This window comes from Pyrgilauda ruficollis, unplaced genomic scaffold (assembly GCF_017590135.1).
Source record: "Pyrgilauda ruficollis isolate IOZ18807 unplaced genomic scaffold, ASM1759013v1 scaffold5, whole genome shotgun sequence".
Taxonomy (NCBI): Eukaryota; Metazoa; Chordata; class Aves; order Passeriformes; family Passeridae; genus Pyrgilauda; species Pyrgilauda ruficollis.
In genome coordinates, this window is record NW_024526599.1 from 4,716,562 (window position 1) to 4,732,417 (window position 15,856).

Genomic DNA, 15,856 nt, shown 5'->3' on the forward strand with positions numbered 1-15,856 from the left:
CTCATTCACAGATTTTCAAACTGCACATGGGTGATAGGATTTTCTACTTCTGTACAATTTAGATAACATAACCCTTGGGATTATTTTCAGTTAAATCACCTGAGCAGATTTCTAACTACCTTATTTTAGAGTCAGACATGGCTGTTATGTTATGTAATCGCACTCTTTTTTTCCAGTTGAATTGTTCAGTAAAATATATTTTGTAACGGCCAGTTGTCACTTTCTACCTTTGGGTTTTCCCTCTTCCTCCTTAATGACTTCAGCCTGTATGGAAATCTTCCTGATGCCCAGTGTAAAATTTCATCCTGTTAATTTCTCATCCTGTATGACAGAGAGCTGCCTTGGTTCTTCTTGCAGTATTTTAGGGCTGTATCAAATTCTCATCTGTTTTCAGTGGTCTTCAAATTTGGTGAATGCTTTGCTGTGTCTTTTTAAGTTGCCCCCTCCCTCAGCAGAGTTTTGCAGAAAGAAGCCAATTGCACAGCAGCAAGGCTCATTAAAATGTGCACGTACACACATACATAATTTTCAGGGTCAAAACAAAAGTTTGAATGATTCGTAGCAAATATCTGAAGACTCAGCTAAAAACTGAACATCTGTCTTTGCTTCCTGAGTCTCATGGTGGGAAAGTCAAACTTGACCATGTAACAAAATATATTATAATGCATATTCACAAGGGGGCAAATGGGAAAACTAATAACTCTGATTTTTGCTGACTTCACTGTTTAGTTAGTTCACTGTTTTCGTGTCACTAACAAATGTTTTGCTCTAAGTTTTGGCTTCGTTTCCTTGGCTTTTGTATTAGAAGTACATTGCAATATAAATGTTAATGCCTTCTCAAATTTACAACATTTGAACACGGAATTTGTGTGTAACAAGTAACTAGAGTAAATAGCAGAAGCAACAAGATTTAGGGACTGACCACTAGAGGAAGCTACATAATAGTCTGGTCTTGTGGAGATATTCAGATAATTCCATTTTACAGAGACAGTATTGCAAAAATATATTTAGAACAACAAAACATGTGGATTTTTTTCTAATGACCTTTGCAGTTCAGAAATTTGTCTTTGCCACTTGGTAATGTTGTTTTAAGATACCTTATGTGAGTTAGGGTTGATTAATAAATTATTTCTCAAAGGCAGTAAAACTGACAAGAATAATTTGAAGTAAAAAAAGCCAAATACTTTTCTTTTCAACTTGTGACCCTGCTTCAGATAGTACAGGACAGGAACATTGTTTCTCGCCTTTGAGATGTGTCTGTCTAGGCGGGAATGTATTCTCATGGGAGAGCAGCCATTGTAGAGAGATTTGTCTCTTATGTGACATGGCATGCATGGATGCCGAGTTGGAGACATGATGCTGCTAGGTTCTCTAAAGGTTATGGTAGGCAACAAAGCCATGGAGAGTGCAAGCTTACAATAGTTCATAATTTATGCAGATTTTCATAAGGTCAACAGAAAAAGCTCCACCTAATATCAAGATTACCTTGCTGTGTATGTTTAATTCTTTCTGCCCACCAGAGAGAGGTGTTAGGGAGCTAATAAAATTTTTCTCATAATTAATTTTATAGAAAAGTTTGTCTGGCACCGTAAGTGTATAAATGGTAGGGACTTTACTGTGAGTTGCTGGTCAGCTTGTAATTGGAAACAGCTAAACACTTTCAATACTCACTGTAAAATAAACATTTCTAGAATTTCAAACTTCTTGTTCTTTCACTGTAATGAAAGGAATTAAAATGATTAAAACATTGTTAGGCATTTGCTTTTTTTTTTTTCGCAATAGCTATGCTTTGTTACTGTGTGCCTTTGGATAGGGCAGCTCTTTCAGGAATAGTTACATACTGACTGAAGTGACTTCTATGTGGTATGATTGCTAATATTTATGGGGCCTGGGATCTTGCCTGTCAGCATTCCTTTTTGATTTAGCGTGTTTTTAGAATGCCTGGTTACTGATAACTTTTATGTCTTAGGCTTTTACCTTTAAAACAGTGATCTGAACATGTCTAGGCAAACTTGTTTTCTCAAAAATTAGCAAACTACCAGATACAACACATGTAGCAATTTTGGTGTCAACCTTTTTACTTTATCTCTCTCTGTTTATTTGTATCCTGTGACAAGAGAGACAAGTGGTTCAAATGGACACGATTTTAAACTACAAATATCCACGTAAGTTATTCTTTTGACTCTCTGAATGTGTGGTCTCAGAGGCATTACTGCCAGTCCAGTTCAGGTTATTTTCTAAAACTAATACTTAACGTGATTCTGTGAAAATAAATTTTGGTAAAACATCCATTTACTAAATACCATGAAAATGTCATGTTATATGTAATATGTAGTTGACAATGGCTTTTTTTCCTTTTAGGTCCTTCAAAAATTTCTAATTCTGATGTTTCTAAACAATGAAAATTGTAGCTTGACGAACTGAGGAATTGTCAGGGTATACAGACAGTATGAGAAAATCATTCTGTACTGTTCCATTTTTTCATTCATCTTAATATCTAAAGGGTGAATGCTGAAAAGTTAATGTTGGTTTAGCTACTGGATTTTTTGGAGTGCATAGTTTGGGGGTTGTTTTGTTGGTACACCCAGCTATTCTCTTATGTTCAAATCAGTTTGAAAATATGCTACATATGCAGATGTACTTCATGTTACAAAAACTTTAGTGTCAAGTGTTAGATTCTTTGGGGGGCTCTTACTAATGCTGGGAATAGTTCCTGTTCTCAGAAGAGAAACAGTAGTGAAGAAATCAAATGACTATTGGACTATACTGCCTAATGGAGAGACTTTAAAATGAGTTGCATCAGTTTTACTCAAAATGCATCAGAATGCCAATAATTTACAAAAGGATTTAATGGGTTGTTGTTCAAAGATGGATTGTTGTTCAGAAATTGTATCAGAGAGGTGGTTTAAACTAAAAAGCCTTGTCAGCGATATCAGCTAATGAACTATTAAGTATCTATTTTTAAAATTCAATGTTTCCACTTGGAAAAGTGGAAGTCTATAAATAATTTTAAGCCTGGTCTAGATGCCACCAAGGTCAATAGTGTAGAGATGAAGCCTTTAGAGAAAATTATTTTTTAGTCACCTTTAGATGCAGTATGTTCAGTTTGCAATTAGGAGGATGTTTCCTACCTACTGACCATGAAATATGCACCTGGCATCTGAGAGACAAGCTGTGCTTTTTGCAGTTTGTGCAGCAATGCCATTAACAAAGGTCTGCCGTTGGAAATTAATCATTCTGCTGGTGTTAGACTTGTGTCATCACTCACCCTTATGCTAGTCTTAGTGGGTTAAACTAAGCTTTCTTTGGAGCAAAACAGACACTTGCTTAAAAGTACATAGAAAAATAATAGTTATAAAAGCAAGAACGCCTTTTTTTTGGTCTCATATCACAGAGTATTGTATATTTAATATATTCATCTCCAGAGAATCTGGGTGAGAAGATGATAGGAAATAGACAATGGATGTTCATGTATGTGACTTGCAGGCTATCTGCTGCTAATCAAAACAAAACTACATGGCTCACACACCTTTTTTCCTCCTTCATCATGGAGTACCAGAATATATACAGATGTGCCCAGTAACAAAAGGACATGTTTACTCTACTGGTTCTCAACAAACTAAGAATTTTGTTTTGTTACCCCTGCTCCCTGTACTGATCTTGGAATGGCTTGTCATTCATTTGGAAGGTTGACAAATTAAATTAACAATTCAAAAACTACATTAAAAGATAAACCAAACTTACGAAAACTAAACATAACTTAGTTTCTAGGAAGAATGAGGAGTAATAAATGTACTTGTATGTAAACATAGTTCCATACAGTAACGCTAAAATTTTAGCTGTTAAGTAAAGTTGAGAAAAGGAACAGGGTATTTAATGAATGGAGTTACAAATGTGTACTTGGATTACTGATTCAAGGTTCTTTGGTAATCATAAGAAACTGGATGGAATTGCCAGTTTAAGCAGAGTATCTGCTCCTTTGTCTTCAGCCCTTCTAATTTTTTTTTTTTATCTTGAAAATCAAAGGAGACTTTTTTCATTTCAGCTGTTGAAAAGGCTGGTCTTTTGACTAAGGAAACACTTGATAAGCAGAACCTGGCTGTGATTACCAGAGGCTGTAATGTAGTGGTTTAAGGACCTTCCCTGACAAAAACAAGTTAAACAGTTCTCACCTTGGCCCTTCATTCCACTGCTGAAGTTCACCAGCGATAAAAAAGCAAGTTTGTCAGCTCAGGTTAGGAACTGATGATGTATATGCCCATGTCTTGTGATGGACTCTTCTGAGGTCTTTGAAATCTCTCTTTCCATCCAGAAAATCTGATGAAATCTTTCACTGCCTTCTTCACAAGACTTTCATACATGTGGTCATTTGTCATGTACCTCACAGAATTGTCTGTCATGTCCTAGTTTTTGAAGAGCAACCAGGGATCTTCTGACCAGCTAGGAGCAGGTGACAAGTTTTCATAAGGGCATTTTCATGAACTCTGCAATGAGTTGAACTGTTAGAAAATGGATTTGAAAAGACCTGAATGAGGGAGCAACAGGACTGCGTGAATGAGTGAGCAGCTTTTGGCACCTAGAAATAAAATATAACAGCCATGAAGAATAATGAGTGAAGGGCCACGAGGTCAAACTGGGCAACTTAAGAAGTGTCTGTACGTACGTAACTAAGGCATAAAGCTTGAAGTGAAATGTGGGGCTTTTGGCTGAAGCTGGAAAGCTTAACTCCAGGAGGGTCATTTGGCTTTCGCAAAAGGCCCTTATTGTCTGCATTTCAGAGAATTTCTCTGTCTCTGTTTGGTCTTCAGATAAGAGGTTACTCTGCAATGAGAAATTGTCCTAAATATTTAGACTCATGCATACTTGTGTTTTATACCTCAAACACATTCTAGCCAGACTGTTCTTAGGGAGTGTCAGCTTAAGCCAACTTGCTTTAAAATGAGGCTGCATTTTAGCTAGTAAGCAAAACGCTGTGTTTTGTCACTGGGGCTTTTCTTGGACATTCAGAAAGAAGGTAGTTGGAGGACCGAATCTTTAGAGAATATATGTAGCAAACACCCTGCTTAAAGGAATTTGCCACTCTGGAAGGTTACTTTTACTTTACATCAAATGAGAACACTCACAAGACATGTTTTTGCTCTTTTTCTTTATTTTGTTTCTTATTTGTTTATATTGGAATGACAGAAAAAATAGTTAAAGTGAGAGGCTTCTAGGTGAAGTATGTGGGAATAGCTTTATTGTCTCTGCCTGTAAATCCTTATGGCAAAAGCTGTTGAACTGCTTGGGAATGATAGGCACTTGATAAAATTTGTGATGTGGAAAATGGGTACTTATGGCTGCATTTATGACACTCTTTTATTTAGGAGTAAATTGGCTTATGGCTACATTTATGACACTCTGGTCTTTAGGAGTGCCCTGATGAAAGCATCTCATCTATAGATCCATTTATATATGAAACAAAAAGGTTTTTGTGGAGTAAGTATTTTGCTTCTGTCTTCTAGTGTTAGACCTGCTAGGTTAGTTGTGCATGGTAGCACTCATTCAGATAATTTTGATAAAGTTATCGTGGTATTTGAAGGAATGTACTGGTCTATATCTTTTTATGACTTTCACATGCAAAAGTAGGTCAGGAAGGGTGTTGTGGATTTTAGTTCATTGTCTTTACTGCTAACATGCAGAACTGTCAAATTGAGATCTTCCCTGGCCTTGCTTAAAAAAACGTATTGCTAATCTTTTATGTTAAAATATCTTCCATATTTCATGGGATGGTATGTTATGTTTTCATTATGGGTTTATCTGGATAATGACTGTATATTCCTAATATAGATACCTTGTTCTATGCTATTTAACTGAAGATTTTGCAGGGCAGATTGTAGAAGTTCAAGACTAATGTTGGCACATTTGACAGTATTTCCAATGGTTTTTCTTCCCTTCTCACTTTAATGTCATATGAGCTAGTTTCACTGAAAAGAGCAGGATATCAGAGAAAAATTCAGAACAGAAAACAAGTTGGAAACACCTAGAACAACACAGAGGTTTTCTCTCTGCCACTGTATGAGATCTTTGTAGATTGAGGGAAGTTTGTCTTTGGTGTTTTGACTCAGTTTTGCATGACACTGTTTTAAGGAAGGTAGGGAAATCCAGACCTGATGAAGCAGCAGTCATGTGAATCTCAAACTACTTTATAATGTGTGAGCAATTCGGTATCAGAAAGGGAGGTGGAATTGATGAAGCTCTGTAATGTGGTCTGTCATGTATGTGCATCTGCTAAGTGTTTATATTAGTGAGCTGGATAATACTGTAGAAGATGTTCTTCTGTTATATTTGCAGATGATGACACTAAGAGAGACTGCACGGACAAAGGAAAAAATGTAATTTCAAAATGATCGTGACAAATTGCAAGGATGGTCTAATAAACTATGGATAGCATTCAGTAGTGTCAAGTGCAAGGGTGTTACCTGTATTCAAGGATATTGTGCTACACAAATGATCTGAGGCTGTTGGTTACGGGGGAGGATTTGAAAAAAGATGTCAGATTTACGGTAGTTTACAGGTTGAATATAAAAATTTTTGTTGTGCTCCCTCATTAAGATACAAAAGCAGTGGTATAACCCACAATGAGATGTATGAAATAATCTTTCTCCTCAAGGCAGAAAGTGTGGCACTAAAGGCTTTAGCATGGCTTCAGCTGTAACAGTGTCAGTGTTGGATATCCTACCTGGATGTAACATAATTTATTTCAAAGCATTCATATAATTAAGTGCTCAGAGTAGAGCAAAAGGACATTGAGAAATCACATTGTAAGAGACAAAGAAACTTTACCAAAATAGGGCCCAAAAGAAGATGGTTCCTGGTGGGTTTTGCATATCTGTATCTCCTCAAGAAAAGAAAAGGAATAGCCTGTTACTCGGGTTCATGGAGAAGATGGCAAAAAGTAATAGCCTTAAATTGTAGGGCCAGAAAATTTGAAACCTTAAAAACAGGCAACAAATACCTCAGAAATGGCATAGGTAAAGTTGAACATGCCTTGAGTTGTGGTGACAGAGACCAGAGAACCTCTTGCGATGCCTTCTAGACTCTTGTCTACAATGTCTGTGACACCTGAGGTCACAGCAGATTACAATCCACATCTGGCCAAAAACCATGGTGCCCTGAGATATGAAATACAGTTGTGAAATACAGTTCAGCAGCTCAGAAGTGTGCAAGTTCCTTCAGCTGTGCTGAAGGAGTGACATTTATTAGTGAATGAAGTGGGGAAGGAAGAGTTGTCCAGTGCAAGAAAAACAGAGTGGTGTCAGGGAGCCCTGAATCAGTCCTGAATCAAGTTGGTGTGCTTGTTTCTGTTTTGCAAGCTCTTTGCTTCCCTCTGCTCTTTAGATGAAAATTGATGTATTTTAGTTATGCAACTGAGATTTCAGCATGAGTATTCAAGTACAACACCTGAAATGTAAATGGTCTTTTTCTGTAGGTACATGAATATAGTAAACTTAAGTGCAAGAGGATGTCTTGCATAGAGGAATTTTTTGGTAGAAATTCTGACAAATTCTGTTGGACATTTTTCAAGGAGACCCTGTGTAAGTACTGATGAAATTTGACAGTGTGACCTTTTCATACTGGACAGAGGGAGTTTTTTGCTGATGAGACTTGACACTTTTTTCAAACACACTGACAGAGATCACAGACCCTGTAAAAGCATATTCTCAGCAATGTGGATCAGCTTCTTAGTAGCTTTACTGTGCACTGCTACGTCTCACCAGGTAGACAAGATTGGCACTGTGGTGTCTATATGTTCAGGTTCATTTTCAAGCATATATACTTAGTAGCTTTACTGTGCACTGCTACGTCTCACCAGGTAGACAAGACTGGCACTGTGGTGTCTATATGTTCATGTTCATTCAACTGGTGTTGCAGCAGAAATGCTGATTTAGTTAATTCATATATCAGTATTCTTGAGTATTTTTCTATCTCAAATAGCTTATATTGCGTTCTATGCTTTTCAGAATAGTTGTAGATCAATAGGTAACATTCATAACTGTCAGTGTTTTTTCTTGTAGTGCTGAAGCTTTATTCGGAGTCTAAAATAAGTCAGTATAAAAAGTTGTGTTGAGTTTGTGATGCCATTTAAATGAGAAATCATATTTACACATTGACTTGAATTTAGTAATGAATTCTGAAGCATTGTGACCTGTTGATTAATGCCATGAGGAAAAATGTTGTGTAGGATACTGGAGTATGGGGGAAGAGTGATGTGTTATTTTGAATTCAAAGGAGTTGACAGAATTCTGATGTGCTATCACTTTCCTACACAGCCGCTCTTTATTCTGTTTATAAGAGGAAATGCCTCTTTGGGAAGCATGGGGGAGGATAAAGATTTCCAGTAGTATGGAGGTATCTGCCTGGTACAGGGTTACAAAACATTCTTGTAAAGCTCTTCTTGCCACATTGCAATTCAGCCTGCTGACAGTGTTGTAGATTACTTATTCTCAAGGATACTCAAATATGGACCTTAAGAAGCCACTTCATCACATCACTGCCGTAAATATTCTCCAATGGCAAGCCACAGGCTCTTGATCAGGGTCTGTGGTGTCAGTTTGTGAATGGACATGTGGATAGGAATTACTAGGCAATAATCTTTTGTACTCTCTGTGGATGACAGGTGTATAATTTCTATGCTCACCTTCTACTCTGGCCTTTGGAGATGGGATCTTTATTTGCATGAGATGTTTTCATTAGTGGGAAGAATTTTGGAAACTGCATCACAGGATATTATAGTGATGCTGCCCCAGGAGAAGTAGGAAAACAAGTCTGTCACTGTCGTGATAACAAGATAACGTTTCTGGAAAGTAAGGGCAACCTATGTGCAGGAGAATGATTATCCACTGCCTTTTGAGGAGAGTTATCCAGAGTCATGGGAGGTTCAAGTTCACATACAGTTCCTATGGTAGTTGCCATTTTTCATCTTTGAATTCAGTCTAAGTGAATGCATATTTATTACAGGAATTCAAATCCACTTAATGCACTTAATTCACCCTGACCAGTTTCACGAGAGAGACGGGGAATCTTTGGGCTAATAATCCGCCCTGGTCCCTGAGAACAGTTGCAGCTGTTTCCTGCGTTTCATGCAGAGGAATTGTGATCCATGCTGTAAAATTACTCCCTCGCCCACATGCTGAAGACTGCAGTTGTATTTTGCATATATCTGCTAACACCCTACAGGCTGATGGGTGGCTCTCTCTTTGGTAAGGTGTTAATTCCCTCTGCAGTCGTGTGCCTTTTAAGTGAGGAAGTCCATACCATTTTCTTGTGGCATTAGTTGTGATAGGTCAAAACTGGCACTGAAGTGTGTAAGCTTTATAAATACAATTAGCTTTTGTTATTCTAGGGAAGTAGAGGTTCCTGGACCTAGAAGTCCTTAAAGTTACCCAGAAAATGCCAGAGTAGAATCTAGGAGATCAAAGGAAGCTACAGCTCTTTGTTCATTTCTGCCAGCTCAGGTGATTGTGAGCTGATTCTGGCCATTGGTTTGTCGCTGTTTTGTTTCTTTTACTATTGCTACTAGAACTATAATATGATGCCTTTACAATCTGAATTTGAATACTGTCCCATGACTGTATCCTTAGTGTTCCTGTAATGATATGTGTGAGACTTAAAATGTTTTTAGGAAGAACCTAAAGTATATTTGGAAAATGTTTCTGAGGAGATGGTGGTTGTTACTGTCACAATTGATTTTTGCCCTGTAGAAATATTTGAGACTTCTACAGCTTTTGGCCATTCAATTTTGGAATGCAAATAGGATTTTTAATTCAAACTCTCTCTCCCTTCCAGTGAAAAAAGTGAGAAAATCCGGGAGCTGTGGGAAGAAGGAAAGAGGAGGCTGTAGTTCTGCAGTATGCTGAGAATGACTGTAGGGGCTTCCTGAGTTGGATCAGAAACATTGTGGCCTTACAGTGATTTGAGTCAATATATAATGCCTGTTGAGATTTGTTAGAAACACTGCTGTGCTGATGTTCTGTGCTGCTAGCCTTGACTCCTGACCAGGTGCTGTCCATTTGCTTTAGAAGCTTTTTGGTGCCCCTCTGACAGCTGTCCACGTGCCCTTTTGTCACCTCTGTCTCCTGGCCTGCTCCAAAATACCCGCAGGTCACTGGTAGAATGCCACTTGCCTGCATTGAAAAGCATGTTTCCAACTCGCCCTCATTTTCTTTTTAGACGTTTACTGTGCCTGGACCTTCCTTTCCGTGCCATTCCTTTCCTCTGTGGGGATAGAGGGGATTGTCCCAGTCATAAGGACAATCACAATATGCTTGGGATAGTGGTTCACCTCCCAGAATCTGGGCTTTTTGAGTTCCTTGCAGTTCTCCAGAGATACTAGGGGTTGAGGGAAAAAAAAACTTTCATGAGGACTGGTCAAAATGATTCTCTGTCCTGTAGCCTTTCACTGTTTTGGGCATATTTCCAGCTGTGTTCTGCTGACATAACAGACCAGCACTTCACGTCTTGCTGCTCCTGGGCCTTCCATTGCTGTACATACAGCAATGTATGTACATACAGTGGTTGCTTTTGTTCAGTTTTGGAGACAAAAATGCAAGCTTCCATTTTCTTTCTTAGAAAATGCCAAATGTGCCTGAAATTAGTCAGCAGAGGATACAGGTATGTGCCTCAGCCAAATATATGACCTGTATCCTGCAGACATGGCAGTGGGAAAGTCTGTTGATTCATTGTCACGCAGATAGGTAAAATAAATATGTAATGTCCAGAACAAATGGACTGTTTTGCAGCTTTCAGACAGCAATCACATATATTGTCAGCCTATATACAGATGTATAGATACAGACTGTAACTAGAGCCTAATGATAATGAGAACATCTGGAAGCATCTGGAAAATGTTGCCTCCCCTGTTGCAAACCTCTACTGTATATTTGGCCTTTCATTGTCTTGTGCAGATTCAGTACTGGAGTACTATTTAGTAGTTGCCAAAAATCAAGTTCAGTTAGAGCAGCTCTGGTGAGCAGGAGGATCAGAAGGACTCCAGCCAAGTTTGGGACTACATGGTTGTGATGGTTTTGGCAATTAGCCAGTTGCCCTTAGTGTGGTGTTTGAGTTTCTCCTTTTTTACAGCTTCACACAGTTGGTGTCCTGATTATGTTTTGGAGTGTATATTTTTGAGTTCCCATGCTACTGCTCTCTTCAGACCTTGAGCTTCTTTTTCAGTGCAGTCTAAGAACCAACCTGGCTGTGTAATCCCCTGGAGCTAGAGAACAAGCAGAAGTAGCTTGACTTGGAGTTAGTTACACCCATACACAATCTAGGTGTGTCCGGGGGTGTCTGCTTTACTACTCCTGCTTTCCCTCATCCTCCGTGCATGTATACATACAGATGGTGCAACCAATGAAAGTTCCAGCAAGCAACTGTAAGAGTTCCAGAAAGCAGTGAAGGTACAGAGTTCTTAATTTCTGACAGTCTTGTGAGGTCTCTGGAAGATGCTGGCAATGATGCAGATGTGGCTGGAGATGCAGGTCCATAACTATCAAAGCCTGTCTCTTGTTCCTCTTCTAGGCATGGTATTGGTTGCAGCAGACACACAAGATCATGCAGTGGAATCATAGGCAAGACTTAAGACTGATCCCAGGGGACTTAAATCCTGTCTTCAGATAGCTAAGGTTCACCTGTAGCCATGAGACACTGGGGATTATATGTCTGTCTGTCTGTATTTCCCCATTATAGCTTCCTGCTCTCACTACCATATTCTCATTTATAGCCACAACTCAGTTATAGGCAGTGACTGCCATTCTGACTTGTTGTCCAGCCTGTGTCTGTCATCACCTCAGCCTTTTCTTTGACAGAGGTGTGAAGTCACATTTTCAGAACACATGATCACGTATGTATATTTTAGCACGCGTGAGCAGTGTTTGCAGGGTGAGGGCATCATGCCACCACTTTTGTGCTGGTCAGCTGCTTCCAGCAAAGCTGAGCTTTCTGCTGAGACCTTGCAGGTGCTGTGGAGTAGGTTGGCTCACCCACCACCAGGATGCTGTCACCTCACAGCTCTGGATCCATGGAGTTTAATGCTATCCCACTTTCCTCCACTTCATTTCACACTTTATTACTTGGAGTCAAATACAGCTGTCAAGTTTTATGGTAGAATTTTAGAAAAATGCTGAGGGAAGTGTCGTAGGTCACACATATAAAGTATTGATGAGTGGAAGCTCTTGCTCTGCAGACTTGCTTTAAGTAGGGTTAGGTTAAGTATTGTTCGAAATTCCATTAGCTGCAAGTTTGTTGTCAGTGCCTGCCAGTTGTGGAACTGAACAAGTGGGGATGGCAGCAAGCACTCAGCAAAGGAAACAAAAGATACCTCTATCAGGCTAGGAAGAACTGAATTTCTGATGCATGCAAGCAAGCAAAAATGCCATTTTCTTTCCCACTCAGTTTTTTGCTCATCTTTTTGCTTTTCTTTGTGCTGTGCTCAAACTTTCTAATTGTAGGCCAATTTTAGAAGCTATATTGGTTTTGAAATAGTGTATTACTCCAATGTAAACATTTTTCCTATCCGTTACAGGAGTATTAAGGTTGGAATAATGAGTACTTCCCTTCCTGTGTGCTAGTAGATGATTTTTCAACATAATTTGATTTTGCCTAAAGTTTAATGTGTATAACAATGGATACCTGATCATGTATTCATATCTCAGTACCCTGGAGACAAGTTTCATGCTGACCATTCAAATGAGTATTATCATGCAAGTACTAACAAGCCTGACTGGGAATAAGTAAGTTGCATGTGGGCGTGAGAACCAGAATGATTCTGATAAATTCCCACGTTACAGCCTAAGTGCTTGATTCAATTCAGTACTTACTTTAATGGGAGCAAGGTGATCTAAGAGGAATTCTTCTTGGTTGTTTTGCCTCATGGAAACTATACAAAACCTGCTTGTAGTAATGGTAATTTACTGGAGTGGTGTTAAGGGACATAAGCCAAATTTAATAGCCAGAAACATTATTTTGTCTTCATTTCATTGAGGGTGTTCTCAAAACCATAGAGACATTCCAGAGCCATATGATAAACTTTTGTATTGATATGATAGACTGCTGCCTTGTCATTTTCCTTATCTGTATAGAGTCATGCATACCCATGTGATGGTTTACTTATGTATGGAGAAGATTATGAAATATTTTCCATCTCTGTTGCCTCTGGTATCTTCAGGCCATGTATCTAGTTCCAATCTTGGTGAAGACAATTAGCCCCTAGGCAAGCCAAACTGGGGTTATTTTATTTTAAAATACACTTTAAAAACTTACAGTTGTTCATACGGTATCTTTAATGCTCTTTGCTCCTCTTTTTCTTTAACCTAGCTTTGTGCTTGCTGGAACCTTAAAAGTGTAAAACAAGTGTTTGGAAGCAATAGAATATCTTCCTTACATTTTGTGGTTCCATAAAAATGACATCAATAAAAATTTAGTCTCTGTGCCTTGAAACTATGTGATGATTTTACTGTGATGTGTGCTTTTATTGTTGTTGGTGTTTTTCTCTGTTTCAGGCCAAACAAACCAAGTGGCCAAGGAGGCAGCCAACAGATGGACTGGTGTGTATTGCAGTGACACAGCTTCTCACTACAGCAGTTTCAGTAAAAGACCTACTCAGTGTTAAGAACTTTAAATTTGATTAGGATTTGACATAGGATAGTCCTCACTTACAAAAACATGGAGAAATTTATTTTACTTATAAAACTATTATGATTCAACAAAAAGAATAAATCTTCTCTGTTTAGTTACTGAATATACTTCATATGCCATAACAGATTTGTCCTTCTGGTGCTGTCATGTGCACTGTGTTAAATCCTGCAACTTGTTTCCTTGGATGAGTTAAAATCTCTTAAGATGAGGAACGCAATAGAGACTGAAATGGTGATGCCCAGGTATTCAGAAAGTTTAATTCTGTTCTGAATGTTCATTTCTTCCTAAAAGTAGAATGTTTTGTGGAATCTTGTTGCTGCTACCATGTGATGGATGCTGATACAAAGTAGATATTTCTCAAACTAATTATCAGTTTTGACAGGTAAAATGATGCATAGTTTTAAGGAATGCCAGTGTAATGAAATTCGTGTTGAAGTTTAACCCAGTTTTCTGTTGTTGCTTAACTTTGCTGTACTCATTCCCATTTTGCAAAGCAAACAATTTATATGTACTTATGGTTTTTTAAGATTATTTAGAATATTGTTTATAATTTTTTGTCTAGAATAGGTGACCTACTGACGGACTGCTTGCTGTCATTGGTTGTGCCAAGTGCAGCAGGATATCATTGTCTTAGTCTTTGGACTATTATTTTATATCTGGGTTGTTTATTGCATATGGAGAAATAAAATTATGTATTCTGGGAGTTGTCAGGGCTTTCTGCTGTTGGTGACAGGCTGTTCTCAAGGCCTCAAATGAGGTAAAAGAACTGTGCCACAGCCTGTAGAAAGTACTTTGCTATTTAATTAGACAATTTGGTTATATGCTGCAGCATATTTTTCTTTTGAAGAGAAAGTTTTAAAACCAAATGTATGATGGTTAAAGAAAAGAAAAAATATCTCTAAGCTGTGCAGAGACAGGGAACACTTCCTCCCTTAAGGAATGCTGCAATTTATGGGTGTTAAAAATGACGTAATGAGTTTCAGTAAATGCTGCAGTGAAAAATTACTTTACATTGAACAAAATGTATATGTTAATGTGATGCTAAAAAGAGAAGTCCTGACTAAAATAAAACTTCTTGAATGTCTTTTTTTTTAACTTTCAAAAAATACAGTGTGTGAACAAACACGCAGGACTAGAAAGGACCTTACAGTAAATTTAAATCCAATTTTTATAGCTGTAGACAGTCACATAGTAGGTGTCTAGTTGAAGAAGGACCTATAAAATACTTACTATGCATATTCACACTTACCTCATCACTATAGCAGGCTTACACTGTAATCGTAGCTTTTAGTCTCCTTGTAAAAGAGGAGCAAGGAAAGATAAAGATAACATATTTTTATTTGGTGCTAAGTCAATTATTTCCTCTTTTTTGAAGGTTATTAACAAAAACCTCATGTTTTCTGTTCTAAATCTACTTGATAATGATGTTCCCCACTATGTACCTTTTTCATATCGACAAGAGGTACTGCAAATGGAAGGATTTTGTTGTAGCCAAGACCGTAAATCATGCTTTCCTAAATACTCAAAATGAATGTTTTTCATTCTGTTTACAGATAACATCTTTTCAATAAAGTCCTGGGCCAAGCGTAAATTTGGATTTGAAGAGAGCAGAATAGATAAAGGTTTTGGAATCCCAGAAGATTTGGATTACATTGATTAGTGTTCAGTTGATGGCTGACACAGTTGTATATAGTTTGTTATATATTCATACCTGCCATTAAAATGTGAATCCTCTCCAAAAAGATGGTCGCCCTTTAATTTGCTGGTTTTGTTAAAGTTAATAAAATACTAAAAATATTTGTTGCCCTTTTTTTTCTTGTACTCTGTAGATAGTAAATCTCATTGCTTTTTCTGTGAGACAGGCTTAGCATGGATGGAGGTTATAGGGAATAATTATTACAAAGTCTTGAGACTGGATTTAACTCTTCCTTTGCTTAACTGGAATTAGTAAGTACTAAGAGCTAGAAGCTCCAGGAATTTATGTTTAAACTTGCTGAAAGCTTTGGAGTGGGAATAACTGGGAACAATATGGAGTAGGATGAATTTTTCCCTTGACACTCACCAATGAAATAGAAAAGAGGCATAATCCATTGATGGAAAACAGTGAGACAGTAAGGAGGTGAGTAGAAAGGCTGAGGTCTGGTTTCTGGTAATTTTTTGTTGTGTTGCTAGAACTGCTTGTAAG

General features: G+C 37.9%; 1 protein-coding gene across 1 annotated transcript in view; it reads left to right on the forward strand.

The window, feature by feature from the left end:
• The window catches only part of MND1 (meiotic nuclear divisions 1), a 41,331-nt gene extending 25,863 nt beyond the window's left edge, over positions 1 to 15,468 (forward strand). Inside the window, exons 7-8 of the mRNA XM_041479974.1 lie at positions 13,536 to 13,580; positions 15,225 to 15,468. Of these exons, the coding sequence (XP_041335908.1) occupies positions 13,536 to 13,580; positions 15,225 to 15,331 (152 nt within the window). The 3' untranslated portion in view covers positions 15,332 to 15,468. The remainder of the gene's footprint in view (positions 1 to 13,535; positions 13,581 to 15,224) is intronic.
• Positions 15,469 to 15,856: the final 388 nt, after the last annotated feature.